Source organism: Sinohyriopsis cumingii, chromosome 14, assembly GCF_028554795.1.
Source record: "Sinohyriopsis cumingii isolate HCF-2022 chromosome 14, ASM2855479v2, whole genome shotgun sequence".
Lineage (NCBI taxonomy): Eukaryota > Metazoa > Mollusca > Bivalvia > Unionida > Unionidae > Sinohyriopsis > Sinohyriopsis cumingii.
This window is the reverse complement of record NC_142974.1, coordinates 74,360,323-74,381,404: the sequence shown is the minus strand read 5'-3', so window position 1 is coordinate 74,381,404 and position 21,082 is coordinate 74,360,323. Positions and strand designations below refer to the sequence as shown.

The window sequence follows — 21,082 nt, the reverse complement described above, 5'->3', positions numbered from 1 at the left end:
AACATTATTACAAATTTATCAAATTCATTAAAAATTAACAAAAAGTTATTACTAATTTATACAAATTATTTTATCAATAGAACCAATGTCACGTGTGCTTGGTGCTTGGATAAAAAAAAAATTGTCCGTAACGTTAATGTTTCAGTAAGTATTATTATTATAAATTTCTTACGCCCATTAACAACTTCATTTTTACAGTGACACCTTTCTCATCTTTCCTTGCCACTCTATTTATTGGATGATCTAAGATTTGACGAATCGTTTCGGAAATATTTACTGAATAAATGAAACGATGGGCAATTAAACAATTCACACTACTAAAATCCCTTCTTTTGATTTTCCCCGTATTAAACCTCCCAGAAGCGTGGTTCACTCTACTTTGGTTCAAGGTTAGACTATTATATAGTGATGCGATGACTATGCTATTACTAATCACTCACATATGTCTACTTAACCCCCCCCCCCTCAACTAAATACACTTGTAGTCTAGATTGCTGCAAATATGCTTTAAACACTGCATGTTTATGTAACTATGCAATTCTGTGATGCAATGTACAAATGGAGAGAGCGCTGTCGTGATAAAGGCCAGACGATACCAGCTAATACGGATGGGCTCAATGTGGGGTTTTGTGTTACGCACAAATTTGAAGTGATCGCACATTCTCTTGATATACAATATGGCGACTACTGTGGTTGATAGACTGACCGATTATGCTCCTTACATCGGGGGAGCAGTGGTGCTAGGTGTCGGGGTGCTCGTTATCAGACAGATGCGAAAAAAACTAGCCAGTAAGCGGTAAGTAATGTATCAAAGGTCGCAAAAAGACATGTAGGAAAAGGTATACGTCGCACGTGTGTCGTTTGATCAGCCAGAGTGGGTGGGGTACACATCAAACATGAGTACTATCCATTGAGAAAGGTAGGAACTATACAAACGATTTAGTTTTGCAGACAAAACCTCTTATCAGAATATCCCTTATGTCTTAGGATTGTACAGAACGTTCATATGGTGAAGATCGTTCGAACCCTCGCGCGCACGCACGCACGGACATATACACATATACACAGACTCGTGTACACAAACCCAGACAGAGAGAGGCGTTCATGTCATAGAGAGGTATAATGAAATAAAAGAACACCAGTATAAAAAGAAATAAAAATAATAGCATATACAGAAACAAATAATAATTCAAATGACCAGGGCGGATTATCCATTGGGCAAAGTGGTCAATGTGCCCAGGGTCCCGAGGCTCAAAAGGCACCGTATATTATCGTCTGATTTCACAGGCAGTGTTGTTAATAGTACCGTATCCATATCTATGGACAAGGCAGGATAGCTATTGGGCCCTATGTTAGCTGTTCCCAGGGCCCCCAAAGACCTTAATCCGGCCCTGTAAATGACCTATATACTTTATTTTATTTAAAGGTCAAACATGGGGGTTCAAACATGCGCCAAGATACGTACATGCAGGAGCAGGTCATAATCAAAGACGTCCAGTGCAGTAGGGCAAAATAAAACAAGCCATGACGTGTGTGTGTGTGTGTGATTTTGGATTTTTTACGTAGCTTTAAAAAATTTTCAGTCATATTGCTACGATGTCTGCAATGTGGCAGTTTATAGTGATGTCTAGCACTGGGGCATCATGCCGCAGACATGTAGCATGATGTCCCACCCAGTCACATTATCCTGACACCGGGCCGAACAGTCCTAACACTAACCTCTTAATGCTGAGCGCCAAGCGAGGCAGCTGTTAGTACCATTTTTGTAAGTCTTTGGTATGACTCGGCCGGGGATCGAACCCACGACCTCCCGCATCCGAGGCGGACGCTCTAACCACTAGGCCACCGGAGCGGTAAGCCATGACGTCGAACTACACAGGGGATGAGATCTTTAATTGCGGGGTGGGGGTAAAGGGGCGGGTTCATACAACAAATTGCCCTCCCTCTCCATATATATTTGATACTCAATTTAAAAAAAATATAAGTTGTCTTGCTATATTTCCAATGCTATGAATGCAGTTTGTCTTTTGTATCTGCAACACTCAGTTCCATCTTCTCCCTAAAAGTCAATTACATAATAGACATAGATCAATATTCACTGATTAAACCCATTTGAGACCCTAAATCACACGATGCCTCTTGGAACTTGAGAACCAGTACGTGAAGGAGTACCTCACTGAACGGTCCAGTACGTGATATTGTTGTTGTTGTTGACATCTTACTCTTCAGTCATTGTAATATTTTTTATAATGTATCATCTAAGTATATTTGTTGACATGAATTTAGGATTTTTATATTTACATATATTTTATAATAGTATTCGGCACAGACCACCCCCACCCCATCCCCCAATTTCATGGATATTGGTTGCTTATTGTTTTTTATTCAACATGTCATGGCCAGGACGATTAAGTTTGAATTTCACCCTTAAGTATAAAAATAAAAACCTTACTAGCTGAGAGTTATGTGATAATGAGCCAAATAAAGTGTGTGTGTGTGTGTGTGTGTGTGTGTGTGTGTGTTCGATTTTAAACGCAGCTTTAACAATTATTCAGTCATATCGCTACGATATCTGCATTGTGGCAGTTTACAGTGATGACTAGCTCTGGGACACCATGCCGCAGACATACAGCATCATGCCCCACGCAGTCACATTATCCTGCAGGGTTCCCACGCTACAGAGGAAGTTATCAATCAAGAAATACAGCAAGTGGAAGGAATTTAAAAAAAAAAAATATAATAAAATATTAAGGGCAGTTAAAGGGAGATAACCGTGTGTAGATTAACCCGTCATTAAATTGAATTTCCTTTAATTGCAGCTTATAACCCACCGAACACTAATAGCTTCCCCACCGTGCGAACATGTGAAAAATTACTCCCACGTAGTGATACAATTAGGAATGATTTGGAAAGAATCAAAAATATTAATAGTAAGAGCCAACCATTAAATTTAAAATAAATCCGTACTACGTCGAAATTTAACTTCATTGAAAGGGAGGTACGAGGAGATGCAGACCATTTTGTACTATAACAGGAATTTCACTAAATTAAACAAAAATTGATAAGATATTTAAAGTTAAGCAGGTCATGGATTGCAATTCAAAAATTGTAATTCATGCATTTATCTGAGTGAAATGTAAGGTCGTTTTTTATTGACCGGACGATAAATTATTTGAGAAGGAGAATGGCAGTACTTAATACACAGCAGACAAGAGCTTTAGATCTCGGGTTAATGAAAGTTACTAAACATAAATATAACTGATCTTAAAAATTCAGATATATAAATTTACTGCTAATAAATATTTAAGAGAATAAAAAGAACTTTGTTTCATACTATCTACATCCAGACCCAAAAGCTCTAACGGATTATCATTCGAGATTCGTGAAAGATTAGAACGGATGCTTTGTACATTGTATCAGTACACTGATATATTTTCATAACATGACCGTGTATAAACTACATTGGTCATTTTATTTTGTATTTATAACGTTATACATTTAATATTAAAATAATCTGTGTTCTGAACCTTTTTATAGGTTTTTACATTATGTGTGCGCAGTGTCAACAGTCTTCTGTAACTTTGTTTAATTGATATTGTGAACACTGTAGATTAATCCCATGGAAAGTGTTCCCATACCGTAATGACGACCAATGTTGTTGTAGGTTACTTGGTGTTTCTTCTGTTTCAAAAGATTCTTCAAGTCCAAATTCTTTTTTTCTCTTACGCCACATATTCTGCACGTATTTTATCCCTTGTGATAAGAGAGAGAGAGAGAGAGAGAGAGAGAGAGAGAGATTTTCAATGAAATTGTGTAACATGTCTAATTCAAGTTGAAAGCGGGGAATGATAATATGGAAATAGCTTGACTATAAGAATTTATGAGACGAACAGTCTCGTAAAAGCTGGTGGAGAATAACACGAAGTGAAAAATATCATGAATAAATGTGTCACCCCACATAATTACAAGCTACGGAACAGACTCGCCCCACAGCTCTTACGGCCATCAGACTTTACACGGCCCAGCTACGCCACATCAACTCCAGATGCGACAGCGCCACCATCTTCACAAGGTAGATCCCTTATTCCAACAACGTCACTCCTATTGGACGGTGCAACAGCTATCTATACATCGCCAATGACAATCTACCTACCACTGACCACCTCGCACACGATTTCAACGAGCTCCACAGTTACCTTGGCCACACATACTCTAGCGCCAGTGATTCAACCTCCATCTGACCTCGGTTTAACTGACCTAACACCGTCAACGCCCACTCTAGCACCAGTGACCCAGCGCCCAACTGATTTCACCACAACAACGTTCGAAAGCCCTAGCAAGCAAAAATCATCTTTTAAAACAGTTTCACCAGTGCTAGTGACTCTGACAAGTACTCTTTTCACGGCATACCCACTGAACATTGCACCAACCTTTCCTACTGTGTTAGAAACTAGAACATTTACGGTTCAGCTGTCTAGCTCAATGCAAGTCACTTTAACCCCGCCAAAACATTTTTCTAGGTGTGATACTATTTTTGGAAACAACATATTCTCGCAAACAGGTTTGTCTTCTGCTATTAAATTAGATGATTTTAAGGGTGACAGTCTCGGAATCCTGTTAAATAGTTAGATCATTTTATACAATGGGCTAAGTTTTATGAATTATCATATCGTGAATTTATTCGATATTTATTTATCTGTATTATATTCTAAAAGGCAGAAACTATACAAATGTATGATGTTGGTAAGTGAAGGAATGCTGTTGTTTTATATGTATTTCTTATATCTGTAATTTAAGTCTATGCAGATTGAAGTGTAATGTAATTTTATATGTTGAGTATTTCAATAAATAGTTCACTCGTCAGAAACTCAAAAAGGCTTGCGTCGTTACAGCATACCGAAGTACCTCCTGCATCGCCATATTCCCCAGATGTAGCCATATCTTCGTTGTCAAAGTGACACCTCTTTCAAGAGAGCTTGAACGTCTTCCTTTATCTCTCTCTCTCTCTCTCTCTCTCTCTCTCTCTCTCTCTCGGGTCATGTAAATATATTGACTAAGAGTTTATGAGACGAACTGTCTCGTAAAATATGAATAGATATATAGATATATAGTATAATAGATAAATATATAGATAGGCACACACACACACACACACACACACACACACACACCATGCACTGTGTATGTCCCCGGTGTACTGGTGTAATGTATGGACGACTGAGGTGTTTATTTTAAGCCGAAGCATATATGTTCATAATTCTTTGTATCATTATGCATATGCCATTGTGTCTTTCTTGCGTATATGTCGTTTTGTCTTGTCAGTATAAGCTATTTTGTCTTGACTTTGTATATGTCGCTTTATGAGTGTGTGTATTTTGGTCATTCCTATGTCTGTTTTTTTCATCTGTGTAAGTGTTTGTTGTCATGCCCGTGTAAGTGTTTTTTTTTTTTTTTTTTTTTTTATATTGTGTATGTCGTTTTGTCATACCTATAAATGACGAGCATAATTATTGCTTCTTTAGCGACGACTGTTATCATCTATGGAAAAAATATCCTTTCTTCATTTTAGCATCAGTTCTATTCTACATTAATTGCCGTATTCAACTGAAACTTTTTTATTATATTTCGATATTTCTTAAATTTATCTGTAAGAATGAACAGCAGTGCAACAAAAACAGCAACCTGACTAACGGAAATAAACAATCTTTTATTTGCATATTTGTATTTGTCCTTTCTATTGTAGGAGTGCAAGGAGTTCATCGTGCGAGATCATATACCTGTTGATATTTACCTATCCAGATGTTGTATTCAAGCATTTCATAATTAGTCGTGATGTACTGTATATTCATAGAAATTACACTTTCTCGTAGTTTTTTTCTCTCTGTTAACGCAAGTGTACAGAACTGCTCCAGGTTTGAAGAGCACGTACAAGTTATGTCGTCCATAGAGTACGTACAAAGAATGAATACACTAGTTTTAAGCGAATAAAGAATTAAATAAACAAACACAAAAGTAATATCATTCCTTGGTTCATAACTGATAAAAAACGTGGGCTCATAACACACCGTGAACGTGATGCCCTCCTTCATCCTTGCGTATTTCTCAACAAGAATGCCGCAATTCTCTGGTTGCTTTATTTCCACCAATGATACAAATGATAATATAGTTACCTTGCAAATATTTATATTTTTGTCTATGCATGCACGTAAATACTATCTATCTATCTATCTATCTATCTATCTATCTATCTATCTATCTCTCTCTCTCTCTCTCTCTCTCTCTCTCTCTCTATATATATATATATATATATATATATATATATATATATATATATTAGCGTTTAAGATACGGTTATTAAAGTTATTTGAGGACGTATGTTTTGTCATTTACTGATTATTTTTGCTTTGTTTACTGTACTAAATTGATATCTTTGCAGCAGAGGCATCCCTCCGAAAGACATGGTGGTCCTACATCAGTTTGATCGGGCCCATTACGCTCCAAACTTGTCTCACTTTGCTGTAAAGGTGGAAACCTACCTCCGTATAGCCAAAATACCGTATGTGGTAGGTCTGAATATCTGCCTATTCTGATAAACACACACACTCAAACATGAAACACACACGCATAAACACACGCAAACACATAAACACCGACAAACACAAAGCACAATAAATGCACACATACATGTGTGTATGTGTGTGTGTGTGTGTGGTCTTGATTTTTAATGTAGCTTTAACAATTTTCAGTCATATTGGTACGATGTCTGCATTGTGGCAGTTTATAGTGATGTCTAGCACTCGGGCGTCATGCTGCAGGAATGTTACATCATGTCCAATCTAGTCAGTTTATCTTGACAGAAGTCCCACCACTAACATCTTGATGCTGAGCGCCGAGCGATGCAGCTGTTAGTACCATTTTTGTTAGTTTTTGATTAGACTCGGCCAGGGTTTGAACCCGCGATCTCCCGCATCCTTAGGCGGACGCTCTAACCACTAGGGCACTGGAGCGGTTCACACACAAACACAAAATACATAAACACATACAAACACAAACACGTAAACACGCACAAACACAAAATACAAACACACACAAACACAAAAGACATAAATAGGCACACAAACACGTGCATAAAAACGGTCGAATGAAATTTTTACGTATGATTAAAATATATTGCTTCTGAGGAGTATACATTCTTATAAACATTTCTGATGAGTATACAGTATTATAATGATTTCTGAGGAGTATACAGTATTATAATCATTTCTGATGAGTATACAGTATTTATACAGTATTATAATCATTTCTGATGACTATACAGTATTATAATCATTTCTGAGGAGTATACAGTATTATAATCATTTCTGAGAAATATGGTACAGGGTAATCAAAATAAAGATAGAACACATGCCTGGAGAAAGTAACAACAAAGAGCTAACGAGTTGGTAACAGGTGTAAGTGATGTTTTCCGTAGCCGTTACTCAGGGTGAGGAAATTAATGGTAACATCAATTCACTTGTTAAATGTAGACTATATATATATATATATATATATATATATATATATATATATATATATATATATATATATAATTGGGCACTTTATATTATCAGAACAGTTTTGACGGATTAAATGGGGCACCGAAAGGGAAAGTACCTTGGATAGAGTACAATGAAGATGTCATTCCCGACTCCTCTTTTATCATCGAGTTTCTCAATCATAAGTTCAGTATCGACCTCAACAAAGATTTGACTGCAGAACAGAAAGCTGTAGCCAGGGCACTGCAGAAGATGGTGGAGGAAAACACTTACTGGTAAGGCACTTTGCTTTGTAGTAGATAATCACAAAATTACGCATTTCATTCGTTCAGTCATATAGCAATACAAGAATAGATGATCAAACAGGACTTCACATTGCCATTCTGATTATCAAATTATGTCATTGGCCCGGATGGGTGCTCCCCCGCCCGTTACGCGCGATTGAATATGATGTTTTTACATATCAATACATTTGATATATGAATGCTATGATCCGATTTGTGCGCCTGGTTCCAGTGTCTAATGCTTTACAGGGCATGACATTCTGTACATATCGAATATGTCTGAAATTTCTTTTCTTCTTTTTGAATAAAAGCAAGAAGAATAAAAGAACAAAAAGTGATCAACAGCTGACAGACAAAAATCCAGAAGGGATCGGAATGATGATATTGATTGCACTTTACTTATCGTTTGGTTTCTACGAGAGACTCCTCGTGTCAGCAATGTAATGTAAATCTAGACTTTTTTCCCCAGTGTTACATATTTATTTATTTTTCATGTTGCATACTGATAAAAAAATGCTTAGATTGTTGAATTAGTAATATCTTCAATGAACTGGAATACGTTAATGAAGTAGAATCACTAATAAAGATTATTCTACAATAAGTGTCGATTATTTACCCCATGTTTTGAATTATTATTGACAAATTCACTATAGCTCATTACTCATTAATTTAATGGCAATTCAGGTTTTGTATTTTTAACATCTGGGGGCCCCGAGTGGCCAAGTGGTCTAAAGCGCTCACCGTTCCGGATCACTGCCATCTCACCTCTGTTTCCGCGGGTTCGAGTCCAAGGCTCGGCTAGCGTGGTTACGTGGGAATGCCTGCCAGTAGCTTCTCGTGGGTCGGTGGTTCTTCTCTGGGTTTTCCAGGGTTCTTCCTCCACCAGTTATACTGGCCGCCATGTATAGCCTATCTTGTGCTGAGAAATGGCGTTAAACCATACAGCAACAACAACAACAACAACATGTTTTAACATCTGAGATGATAACCTGAAAAAGTCTATCAGGTGAAGAAATAGGGAGAATGAACTAAATTATAATGGTCGGGACAAAACTTTGCATTTGCTGAAACTGGCGAATGAACCACTTCTCTAGAACTAAGAGAGTTTCGACTGTGCTAGTTATTTTCTTTTCTCGCAATGGAGGAGGTTGAACTATTACTTCCAAGCTTGGTATTTTGCAGGGAAATTTTAATTGGAAAACAAAAGCAAATATAAAATCGTAATATTTTTTGGCTAATATTTTATACCACAGGTCTTATAATTGCCGGGTTAAATCTTATCCTCTCTAAAATAATTTTCTTTAGGTGACATATTTTGTTGTCTAAAATCGTATATTTCAGTTTCATATATGTTTATACTTCCAGGTGCAGTATTTACTACAATAAAAAATCTAATACGTCATGTTTTACCGTCGCTGTCTAAAATCTTTTACTTCATGTGTAATAATTTTCTGCCTAGAATTTTATTGTTTATGTGTCATGTTCTGCTGTCTAAAGTAATATGCTTCAGGTGGCATATTTGCTGTCTAAAATCTTATATTTGACAGATACAATCTTATACTTCAGGCTTCTTAGTCTTAATGCTACAATTTTGTGTTTCATTTGGCATATTTACTGTCGAGAATCTTATTCTTTACGTGTCATATTTACTTGCTACAATCTTATACTTCAGGTGTCGTATTTGTTATATAAAATCTAATACGTCAGGGTTCATAGTCTTCTGTCTACAATCTATTACTTCATGAATCATATTTTCTGTCTAGTATCTTATACTTTAGATGTCGTATCTTATATTTCTTGTGTCATATTCTTCTCTAAAATCTTAGATTTCTTGTGTCGTATTCTGCCGACTAAAATCTTTTACTTTGGTGTCATATTTGCTGTCAAAAATCTTATACTTCAGGTGCCATATTCTGCTTAGATGGACTTTTCATATAGAGGAGATGATGACATCTTATGTGGGTGTACCCAATTCGTTCGTCTACCGCTTCATGCTGTGGCGGTTCAGGAGAAACATCATGAACAAGGGATATGTGCAGGGCATTGGGCGACACACTTATGACGAGATAACCCATATTGCCAAGGGCGACCTGAAATCTCTCTCAGATTTCTTAGGTAGGACTTTACGTTTATTTATGGAATGGTAGTCTTGATCAGTTAAATTTTGTTTTGGTTTATTCTGGAATAGGTTGCTTTCATAATTCTCCTAACTTTGAGGGCAGGGTTTGAAAACCAGTAGCTCACTAGACAGGACTATATAGCTTGTTACGCAATGGCCTTAATTGACCGAATAGGTGAAAGTAAGCTACATGTTTCAAACAGTGTGTGACACAACACTTTTATTCTTGCATTTATTACCAAGAACAGTATATTGAACTGTTTTAATCTTTCATACCATACGGCAACTGAACTTTAAATACCGTCTTACATGATGATACAATGCCTCCATACAAAGCAAACATTCGTATTTTCGAGGTCGCTCTTAAAGTTATCGAAACGTCAAAACGATATACTTAGCTGCACATGTTAGTATCACACATGTTCTTCTACGGGTCAAGAACAGCTGCAAACTGCAAATAAGACAGCTGCAAACTGCAAGTTCCACCATTTTTGTCCAAATTATTAGACATCGCTTCCTTTGTCGGATCGCTCTAGAATGAAGCTCTCTTCACTTTTAATCTCACTTGTTTGTTGCTTTTTGTTTATTGATTTATTTTGTCTGTTTGTCCACTTTCTACACAAGTTTTGACACATTTTAATTGACATTTTCTGCTTTTAACTTCCTTGTTTTTGTCTAACATTTCTTTTATCTACCCCCTTGTCCATCAACCAGCTTTATATATCATATGTAAATGCTAATGTTGACAAAGAGGCTCTTAAGTTTTAACTGTTATATAATTTAGTTTTTCATATATATTTACAAGTTTTATTGGAAAAGGATAAGAGCATTATAAGCCGTTAATTGTATTTTTATTCCTTTACATTTATACATCTTGTAATATCCAACTACAAACGTATGAAATATAACATGTTGAAATTATAGAAAGTGTGTGAATAACAAAATACCAATTTGTCAAATATGTGATGTATTTAGTCTCCCTTTACAGGTAGCTCGTAATGACTGATTTATAGGGTATTTAACTTCACACGGAATCTCTTTATCGCGTAGGAATATCTAACAGCCAATCAGATTTCGACTAAGAGCAAGTTTCTACGATGACAGCTGAATTCAGACTCTAGAAAAGGCTATCTCGCTCACTTTCGTTGTGAAACCTCGACTTTTAAGACAAACGACATGTTGTTTTTTGGGGTTTAGCACCATTTCTCAGCCCAAGATAGGATCTACCTAGCGGCCAGTATAACTGGTGGAGGAAGAACCCGGGGAAATCCCGGTAAGAACGAACGTCCCGACGAATGATATGGAGTCTGCACTGATCAGTTCTCGAAACAAATCAATCACTATAACTAAATAATGTCTCTACCTGAGGTCGCATTTGCATTTTTACTCGTTTGTTTAATCAGTTATATAACTTCTGACAAATATCAGTTGTGCACGATTGTAAATGTCAGTAATCATATTTTTACTTGTTTGGTAGACATGTATCCAGCTGGTATCATTCGAATGAGTTTTCTCTGTCACGAAATAGCTGGATTTTTACCATTTAGTTATTACTGTTTTATTCTAAGACACAGCATCGTACCAACAAGTGGTATTCGGAAAAGTAAGACGTGCCAGAAAATGAATGGTTTACCTCGATATAGGGTGAACAAAAATTACCAGATTCACTTCTAAACCGTTATCACTCTCTCCATATTACATTACTTTTGAGTTACTGTAGCCAACTATTGAGTGCACACATCCATTTTAAATCTAGTTTGGCGCTCACCTTCAGCAAATGTTAGTCTAAAACTTTAGTATATACAAACTTTGAGATTTACCAAATAACAGAAATGTTAACATCCTGATTAAATAAAATAAAAATAGATAGAACTTATATTTTACTTTTTATGATTCCTATGTCAATTCATTAGTGATGACACAGTTACGTTAAATTACGTTTTCGTGTATATCGAAAATAGTGTTCACAGTATCTGTCTTTTACATTTTGAATTCTGTCTTTATATCCGCTACACTGCCGTAATTAATGACCCGTATTTGTACCTACCATCAAATGTCATATCCGTAATTAATGACCCGTATTTGTACCAATCATCAATTGCCAAATGTCATATCCCTAATTAATGACCCGTATTTGTACCTACCATCACATGCCAAATGTCATATCCGTAATTAATGACCCGTATTTGTACCTACCATCACATGCCAAATGTCATATCCGTAATTAATGACCCGTATTTGTACCTACCATCACATGCCAAATGTCATATCCGTAATTAATGACCCGTATGTGTACCTAACATCACATGCCAAATATCATATCCGTAATTAATGACCCGTATTTGTACCAACTATCAATTGCTAAATGTCATATCCCTAATTAATGACCCGTATTTGTACCTACCATCACATGCCAAATGTCATATCCGTAATTAATGACCCGTATTTGTACCTACCATCACATGCCAAATGTCATATCCGTAATTAATGACCCGTATTTGTACCTACCATCACATGCCAAATGTCATATCCATAATTAATGACCTGTATTTGTACCTACCATCACATGCCAAATTTCATATCCGTAATTAATGACCCGTATTTGTACCTACCATCAAATGCCAAATGTCATATCCCTAATTAATGACCCGTATTTGTACCTACCATCACATGCCAAATGTCATATCCGTAATTAATGACCCGTATTTGTACCTACCATCACATGCCAAATGTCATATCCGTAATTAATGACCCGTATGTGTACCTAACATCACATGCCAAATATCATATCCGTAATTAATGACCCTTATTTGTACCAACTATCAATTGCTAAATGTCATATCCCTAATTAATGACCCGTATTTGTACCTACCATCACATGCCAAATGTCATATCCGTAATTAATGACCCGTATTTGTACCTACCATCACATGCCAAATGTCATATCCATAATTAATGACCTGTATTTGTACCTACCATCACATGCCAAATTTCATATCCGTAATTAATGACCCGTATTTGTACCTACCATCAAATGCCAAATGTCATATCCCTAATTAATGACCCGTATTTGTACCTACCATCACATGCCAAATGTCATATCCGTAATTAATGACCCGTATTTGTACCTACCATCACATGACCAATGTCATATCCGTAATTAATGACTCGTATGTGTACCTAACATCACATGCCAAATGTCATATCCCTAATTAATGACCCGTATTTGTACCTACCATCACATGCCAAATGTCATATCCGTAATTAATGACCCGTATTTGTACCTACCATCACATGCCAAATGTCATATCCGTAATTAATGACCCGTATGTGTACCTAACATCACATGCCAAATATCATATCCGTAATTAATGACCCTTATTTGTACCAACTATCAATTGCTAAATGTCATATCCCTAATTAATGACCCGTATTTGTACCTACCATCACATGCCAAATGTCATATCCGTAATTAATGACCCGTATTTGTACCTACCATCACATGCCAAATGTCATATCCATAATTAATGACCTGTATTTGTACCTACCATCACATGCCAAATTTCATATCCGTAATTAATGACCCGTATTTGTACCTACCATCAAATGCCAAATGTCATATCCCTAATTAATGACCCGTATTTGTACCTACCATCACATGCCAAATGTCATATCCGTAATTAATGACCCGTATTTGTACCTACCATCACATGACCAATGTCATATCCGTAATTAATGACTCGTATGTGTACCTAACATCACATGCCAAATGTCATATCCCTAATTAATGACCCGTATTTGTACCTACCATCACATGCCAAATGTCATATCCGTAATTAATGACCCGTATTTGTACCTACCATCACATCCCAAATGTCATATCCATAATTAGTTACCTGTATTTGTACCTACCATCACATGCCAAATGTCATATCGTAATTAATCACCCGTAGGTGTACCTAACATCACATGCCAAATGTCATATCCGTAATTAATGACCCGTATTTGTACCAACCATCACATGCCAAATGTCATATCCGTAATTGATGACCAGTATTTGTACCTACCATCACATGCCAAATGTCATACCCGAGTTATTAGTGAAGTCGGGTTCTGTTCTGTTCTGTTCTTTACAGGTTAATATTCATATTTCTCACAAAATATCCCATGGAGAAATAAAATGAAACACTGTTCCGTAATCAGTTTGAACTCAGAATAACACATTGAAATCTGGCACAACTGGCACCTATGAAACCCTTATTTTACATACACCAACCACTAAATTGCGAGTGAATAAAGCTTTAGTTTTCTCCTGTCACCACACTTTGTGCAATTTGTAGTGTCATTTAAATGCTTTGTCCTTTATTTTTGATGATTTTTTCCGTCACAATAAGTGATTTTGAAACGGGTTGTTTAAAGTTTAGCTTGTGGCCGAGTGGTCCAAAGCACTCGCCTTTACCGATCACTACCATCTCATCTCTGTCCGCGTGGGTTTTGAGTTATGGACTCGGCCAATGTTGGGATGCAAATGTGTGTGTATGTGTGTAATTAGATTTTTATTTTTATTTTAGCTTTACAAATTTCAGTCACATCGCTACGACGTCTGCAGTGTGGCAGTTTATAGTGATGTCTACCACTGGGGCACGATGCCGCAGACATGTAGAATCATGTTCCACCTGGTCACATAATCCTGACACCAGTCCGACCAGTCCTAACACTAACCTCTTAATGCTGAGCGCCAAGCGAGGCAAGTGTTAGTACCAATTTTAAAAGTCTTTGGTATGACTCAGCCATTGTTTGGTGCTGATGTTCTAACCAGAAGGCCACCGGAGCCGTCTTGGTATGTGAGAAAGTTTGCCAGTATCTTCCTGTGAGTCATTGGTTCTTACGTTTTTTTCACCCCACGATCTTCGTCCACGAGTTATATTGGCCGCCATATATAGGCTATCGAGCGCTGAAAAGAGGAACACTTTGCTACATAGATTTAGGAAAATATTTCAGCAGAAAATGTACAGTTACTTTTGATATTTCTTGATATTTGAGATGGACATTCGAATAATATTACTCCGATGAATATCGTTAGTCGTCTAACCACATGTAACTATCAAGTACCATCTTTGAACAGAGAACAAAAATGTGAACTTTATCCATTATTCACTGCACCGAATGTGAAGTTAGCATTGCTCCAAATGTGAAGTTAGCAATGCTCCAAATGTGAAGTTAGCAATGCTCCGAATATGAAATTCGGAATGCTCCGAATGTGAAGCTAACAACTGTTAACTTTCGAAACAATTCAGACTAACTGATATGGGAATTACGTTATTGTTGATTGAATAACGTAATTAACTAGCCCGGCAGGAGACAGATTTTACTTGTGGTAAGTTACCACTCTGTTGCAATGGCTTGCCAGTTTATGACAGGTTCACATTATTATCTGGAACCCTGGCATGGTTTTCAGTGGACGACACCACATCACGCAATTTGCGATCTATATATTAATGACACTTGCTAATTAAGTCGTGTCGCATCGATCTAAACGTGACACCATAACATGTTTTGAGCCTCATGCACGTGACACAATAATGGTTCAAATAAAAGGCCAAGTACATTGTATTTTGTTCTCATAATCATGTTATAAATCAATTAGATCTGTGGGCTTTTGATTTCGATCAACGTTAAGTTTCCTGAAGCAGTAACAATATTATGTCGACCTCCATTTCGCGTACATGAAATCGAGTCTTACTAGTTCCTACAATATCATATTCTCCTCTACAAAGGTGTATAATTATTTAACATTGTCCGCTTAATCGATAATTGGATATGTGTGGCATGTTTCTTACATTGACCAATTTTGTAAGTGAATGCTTTTATTCTGTGACTTACTTTCATCCATTACGTATAGGAATATTTTTGGTCTGTGACTTACATTCATCCATTACGTATTGGAATACTTTTGGTCTGTGACTTACATTCATCCATTACGTATTGGAATACCTTTGGTCTGTGACTTACATTCATCCATTACGTATAGGAATACCTTTGGTCTGTGACTTACATTCATCCATTACGTATAGGAATACTTTTGGTCTGTGACTTACATTCATCCATTACGTATAGGAATACCTTTGGTCTGTGACTTACATTCATCCATTACGTATAGGAATACTTTTGGTCTGTGACTTACATTCATCCATTACGTATAGGAATATTTTTGGTATGTGACTTACATTAATCCATTACGTATAGGAATACCTTTGGTCTGTGACTTACATTCATCAGCTACATATAGGAATACTTTTGGTATGTGACTTACATTCATCCATTACGTATAGGAATATTTTTGGTATGTAACTTACATTCATCCATTACGTATAGGAATACCTTTGGTCTGTGACTTACATTCATCCATTACGTATAGGAATACTTTTGGTCTGTGACTTACATTCATCAATTACGTATAGGAATATTTTTGGTATGTGACTTACATTCATCCACTACGTATAGGAATACTTTTGGTCTGTGACTTACATTCATCCATTACGTATAGGAATATTTTTGGTATGTGACTTACATTCATCCATTACGTATAGGAATACCTTTGGTCTGTGACTTACATTCATCCATTACGTATAGGAATACCTTTGGTCTGTGACTTACATTCATCCATTACGTAATGCAATGCTTTCAGTCTGTGACTTACATTCATCCATTACGTATAGGAATACCTTTGGTATGTGACATACATTCATCCATTACGTATAGGAATACTTTTGGTCTGTGACTTACATTCATCCATTACGTATAGGAATATTTTTGGTCTGTGACTTACATTCATCCAGTACGTATAGGAATATTTTTGGTATGTGACTTACATTCATCCATTACGTATAGGAATACCTTTGGTCTGTGACTTACATTCATCCATTACGTATAGGAATATTTTTGGTCTGTGACTTACATTCATCCATTACGTATAGGAATACTTTTGGTCTGTGACTTACATTCATCCATTACGTATAGGAATACCTTTGGTCTGTGACTTACATTCATCCATTACGTATAGGAATATTTTTGGTATGTGACTTACACTGGCCCATTCTGTAAGTGAATATATTTGGTCAGTCTCTTACACTGGCCCAATTCAAGTCGTTGTTCAGATATAAATATTCATATAATGTGAAAACACTAGAGAAATTACAATTCGTTTCTTTGCTAAGTAAATTGATTTATTTGTTCGTTAATTTCTTTTCTGCTTGCAACAAAATGTCGTATAGCATATTTGTATCGGTTTTGACTGCCTACAAAGTTTATACTTACATGAAGAAAAATAAACGTTATTTAAAAACTGAAACTTACAAATAGTCAATTAATTTACATTATCAGTTTATTAATATGTTAACTAATGGAAGGATAGTCATTATATGGTACACAGAGATTTTCTTCATACCCTTTGATGTCCTGTTACAAAGCACACCGTACATTTTTTCCTCGCAGGATCTAAGAAATTTTTCTTTGGCGATGACATAACAGAGGTAGACTGTGCTATATTTGGACAGCTATCTCAGATCAAATGGCATACACCAGACTGTGAGGCAAAGAAATTTTTCTTTGGTAAGTTTGCTTTGAGCGTTCATTTCTGAATAAAGCCAAACATATTTTGGTTCATGTCCAGATGTATTAAATATGATCTGTCTCAGTTTTACAATGTACACAACATTAATTAGGTACGATAACTCTATACGCTAAGGTTTAAGTTACGCACACACACACACACACACGCTATATATATATATATATATATATATATATATATATATATATATATATATATATATATATATATATATATATATTAGCGTTGGATTAGTCACATTTGTGTGATGAGAGAGAGAGAGAGAGAGAGAGAGAGTGAGATAGAGAGATTTGTTATTGGAATCGGTCTCGCTTTCAGTTGTTATTAAATTATTCGCTGACTTTTAATTAGAAAGGTCACAAATTTTAAGTTAAAATCCGTGCTTAATCGGATTCAAGCCTCACAATTTGCAATATATTTCTTTATGTTCCCATTATAAAGTAAAGATGAGAAATATAAATATAGCCTGTTTTGTTAACCTGAAGACAGTTGGAATGAATCCATTCTTTAATTACAGTCTTGGGTCAAGTGTGTGATGATCGAAAGGCTTACATGATTGTCAATCACGAACCACGGCTTACATGACTGTCAAGCTAAATCACGAACCACCTTTACCAACAGGGCGTGATTGTCTTTTCCCAAAACCTAGACCAAAATCACCACCAATGTGAATTTATATTGTAGATGTCCTTTTGCTGAATATTATTATGGAAGTATGCCTAATAACTGATTTCTTGATCTTTCTTTCCAGATAAATGTTCTAATTTAGATAAATATTGCGATCGGATGAAAGCGAATTACTGGCCGGATTGGGAGGAATGCACAACACGAGGAGGGACGACGAAAGCCACAAAATGATTTTGTTTGGTGTATATGCTTTCTGAAAGTTTATATGTTTTAAGTGCCTATTAGCGAGCTGACGGCAAAGCATTAGCGAGTTGTTTCTTGCCATTATAAAATACAGTGGATTCATGTTTTCAATGAACTCAACTCGTTGAACATTATAACACGATGTATTGATCTTTCTGCGATCGTTATCAGACGCGGACAACCTTTATTTTATTGAACGGAATAATCCATAATTCTTAATTTGGTACTCAAAGGAACTAGCCTTGCTTTTATAATTGCACTAAATATTTTAACGAGAACTGGCAAAAGACTAGTCTCTCTGTAATTTTCAGGTTTATTTATACCCTTGTTTGTGAATGGTTGATACCAACCATTGCCCAACACTTCTGGAATTAACAGAGGTCAAATAATTTATAGAAAATATAGACGAAAATAAGTAACGTGCTAATTTTTAACGGTTATCAATACCACTTGATTTTTTTCTATATTAACGTTTGTACAACATTGTGTATTTCCTCTTGTTTATTTTACCATCCAAATTTTCATAGGGATTATTAGTTTCGTTTACTCTCATAAAGAATATTAAATAATTCTGAAACGTAATGGTACCATCAGTTGTGGATTATCTTTCCATTCAACATTGCATTTGGATTTATTTAAAAATCTCCAGAAGCATTGAGTTTTCCATTGTTATGTATAGGTTGTATATTTGCCTGGATACGTTTTTGCATATATTTATTTTGGTGCTTCTGAGTGCATCAAGTGCGTGATGCTTTGCTGCTTTACAGCCTGCATTATGCCAGGGTTGTTTGTTAACCAAAACTCGACCACTTCTTTTATTGATATATATGTGATATGCTTTCTTTGTCTATGCTGATTTATAAATATTTCCACAAAAGAATTAAAAGCAGTTTCGATTGATATTGTTATCTCATTGTGAGTGCAATATGAGATGTTTTGGTCAAGTATGTATCTATGTTTTTCATTCCATATGTTTGAATTTAAGAAACATACACACACACAGCTTGGATTCACTAAGATATTTGTATAAACACTGACAAAGAACAGTTAAAAAGTAGTTATGGATTTGTTAGAAGCATTGTTTTCGAGTCTCAGTGGTTTGAACTGTTAAAATTTTATTAGGTCAGAGCTTGCTTTTGTGTTTTTTGTCTTGTTTGCTTTTCACTAGTTATGCAGTTGATAAAAATGTATTGATAGTTTAAAGCGTATACATACATACATACATACATACGTACATACACACACACATATATATATATATATATATATATATATATATATATATATGGATTTTGAGATAGCCTTTTTGGACCCCAAGAAATACTGAAAATTCGTCAGATGTTAGCCCCCCCGCCACTCCGCGCTCTACATTGAAATGATCCTTTCAAGTCCATTGTGTAGACCTTTGTTTTGAGGACAGTATTTTCCAGACGTAAAATACATTCACGTTTGTCATCACCAAATTCATCGTGTGATGACATTGCCAGTATTACATTGATTTTCGTATGCAGGACTATGGTTAAAAATGGAACCAATGACCTAACACTCTGAAGCAACATTATTTATTGTAGAGAGAGATTTTGTGGCTTTTCTGTGTTGAGATCTTGGGCTCCAGAACGAAATGGTATGATTGAATAATGCACCTGTAGACTGACAGTGTTGTGGTGAACTTCGTTGTGTTTAAAGATGCCTTAAACAATGTCAGGTTCATGGGAAATGGACGTCACTGACAAGACTGTACTTTAGTAATAGCATGTGGTACTTGGAGCTTAATTAGGATTTAACATTATCGCTACCATCTTGGACGTGCGGCAAAAAATATATCACTTTCAATATAAGGGAGAATGGTAATATAAAATATTCATAAGTTTAAACTTTATATGGCGTTTAGGGTACATCGGAAATTTAACATTAATTTTTAACTCACATTTCCAATTGTGTCCATAATTGCTAGTTTGTAATGATACTGTTGGTTAAAGGGGAAAGGTAATGTTAAATATATCCATATGTTTAACACGAGTATGGCTAATGGGGGTCAATAAAGTTTACATGATGATTATCGTGTTATGTTTTTACTTCTGGAGCTGAAGATGATGTGGGATTAAGGGAACATGTAATGTTAAACTACAATTGCTAAGCAACACACCTTTTGGAGTGATCGATACTCACCTTATGCAGCCAACACACCGTTTGGATTGATCACTTACTATCAAATACGTCATTTTTAATCAAAATTTAGGCTTACTATCCATCATGCCGCTTGGTTTGACATAAATCCATTCATCATATAATCAGCCTCCGACTCTTATCCGACATGCCTTTTAAGTGACAAACACTTGCTATCCAAAGCACGTTTTGGAGTGACTATCACCTAACAGTTACCATCCAACAGCAGTTTGGCACAATGAACACAAACTCCTCTATTCACCAGCACTTTGCACCTTCTATACAACACACCATTTGGAGTGAACATTGCTTATATTTATTACACTATACACCGTTTGGAGTGACCACCTGCACATCTATCCAAGAATCTTGTACAGTGACCAAATAGTTATCATCTATTAACTAACATCCCATAATTACTAACCAACACTGCGTTAGATAGAACAATACTCACCAACATGGCTTGGAATTATCG

The 21,082-nt window shown here is 36.0% G+C and overlaps 1 protein-coding gene across 1 annotated transcript; it reads left to right on the top strand.

Annotated features, from left to right (window-relative positions):
* Positions 1 to 517: 517 nt before the first annotated feature.
* LOC149784160 (failed axon connections homolog) lies at positions 518 to 20,497 on the top strand. The gene is made up of 6 exons (XM_089932240.1): positions 518 to 796; positions 6,437 to 6,563; positions 7,611 to 7,810; positions 9,723 to 9,934; positions 17,433 to 17,549; positions 18,323 to 20,497. The coding sequence occupies exons 1-6, from the start codon at positions 678 to 680 to the stop codon at positions 18,427 to 18,429; spliced, it is 882 nt and encodes a 293-aa protein (XP_089788366.1). The 5' UTR covers positions 518 to 677; the 3' UTR covers positions 18,430 to 20,497.
* Positions 20,498 to 21,082: the final 585 nt, after the last annotated feature.

Coding starts and splice junctions, on each gene's coding strand:
- LOC149784160 (XM_089932240.1), top strand. CDS start 678: ATGGCGACTACTGTGGTTGATAGACTGACCGATTATGCTCCTTACATC. Junction 6,564..7,610: donor TAGCCAAAATACCGTATGTG/GTAGGTCTGAAT, acceptor TTATATTATCAG/AACAGTTTTGACGGATTAAA. Junction 7,811..9,722: donor GTGGAGGAAAACACTTACTG/GTAAGGCACTTT, acceptor CTTATACTTCAG/GTGCCATATTCTGCTTAGAT.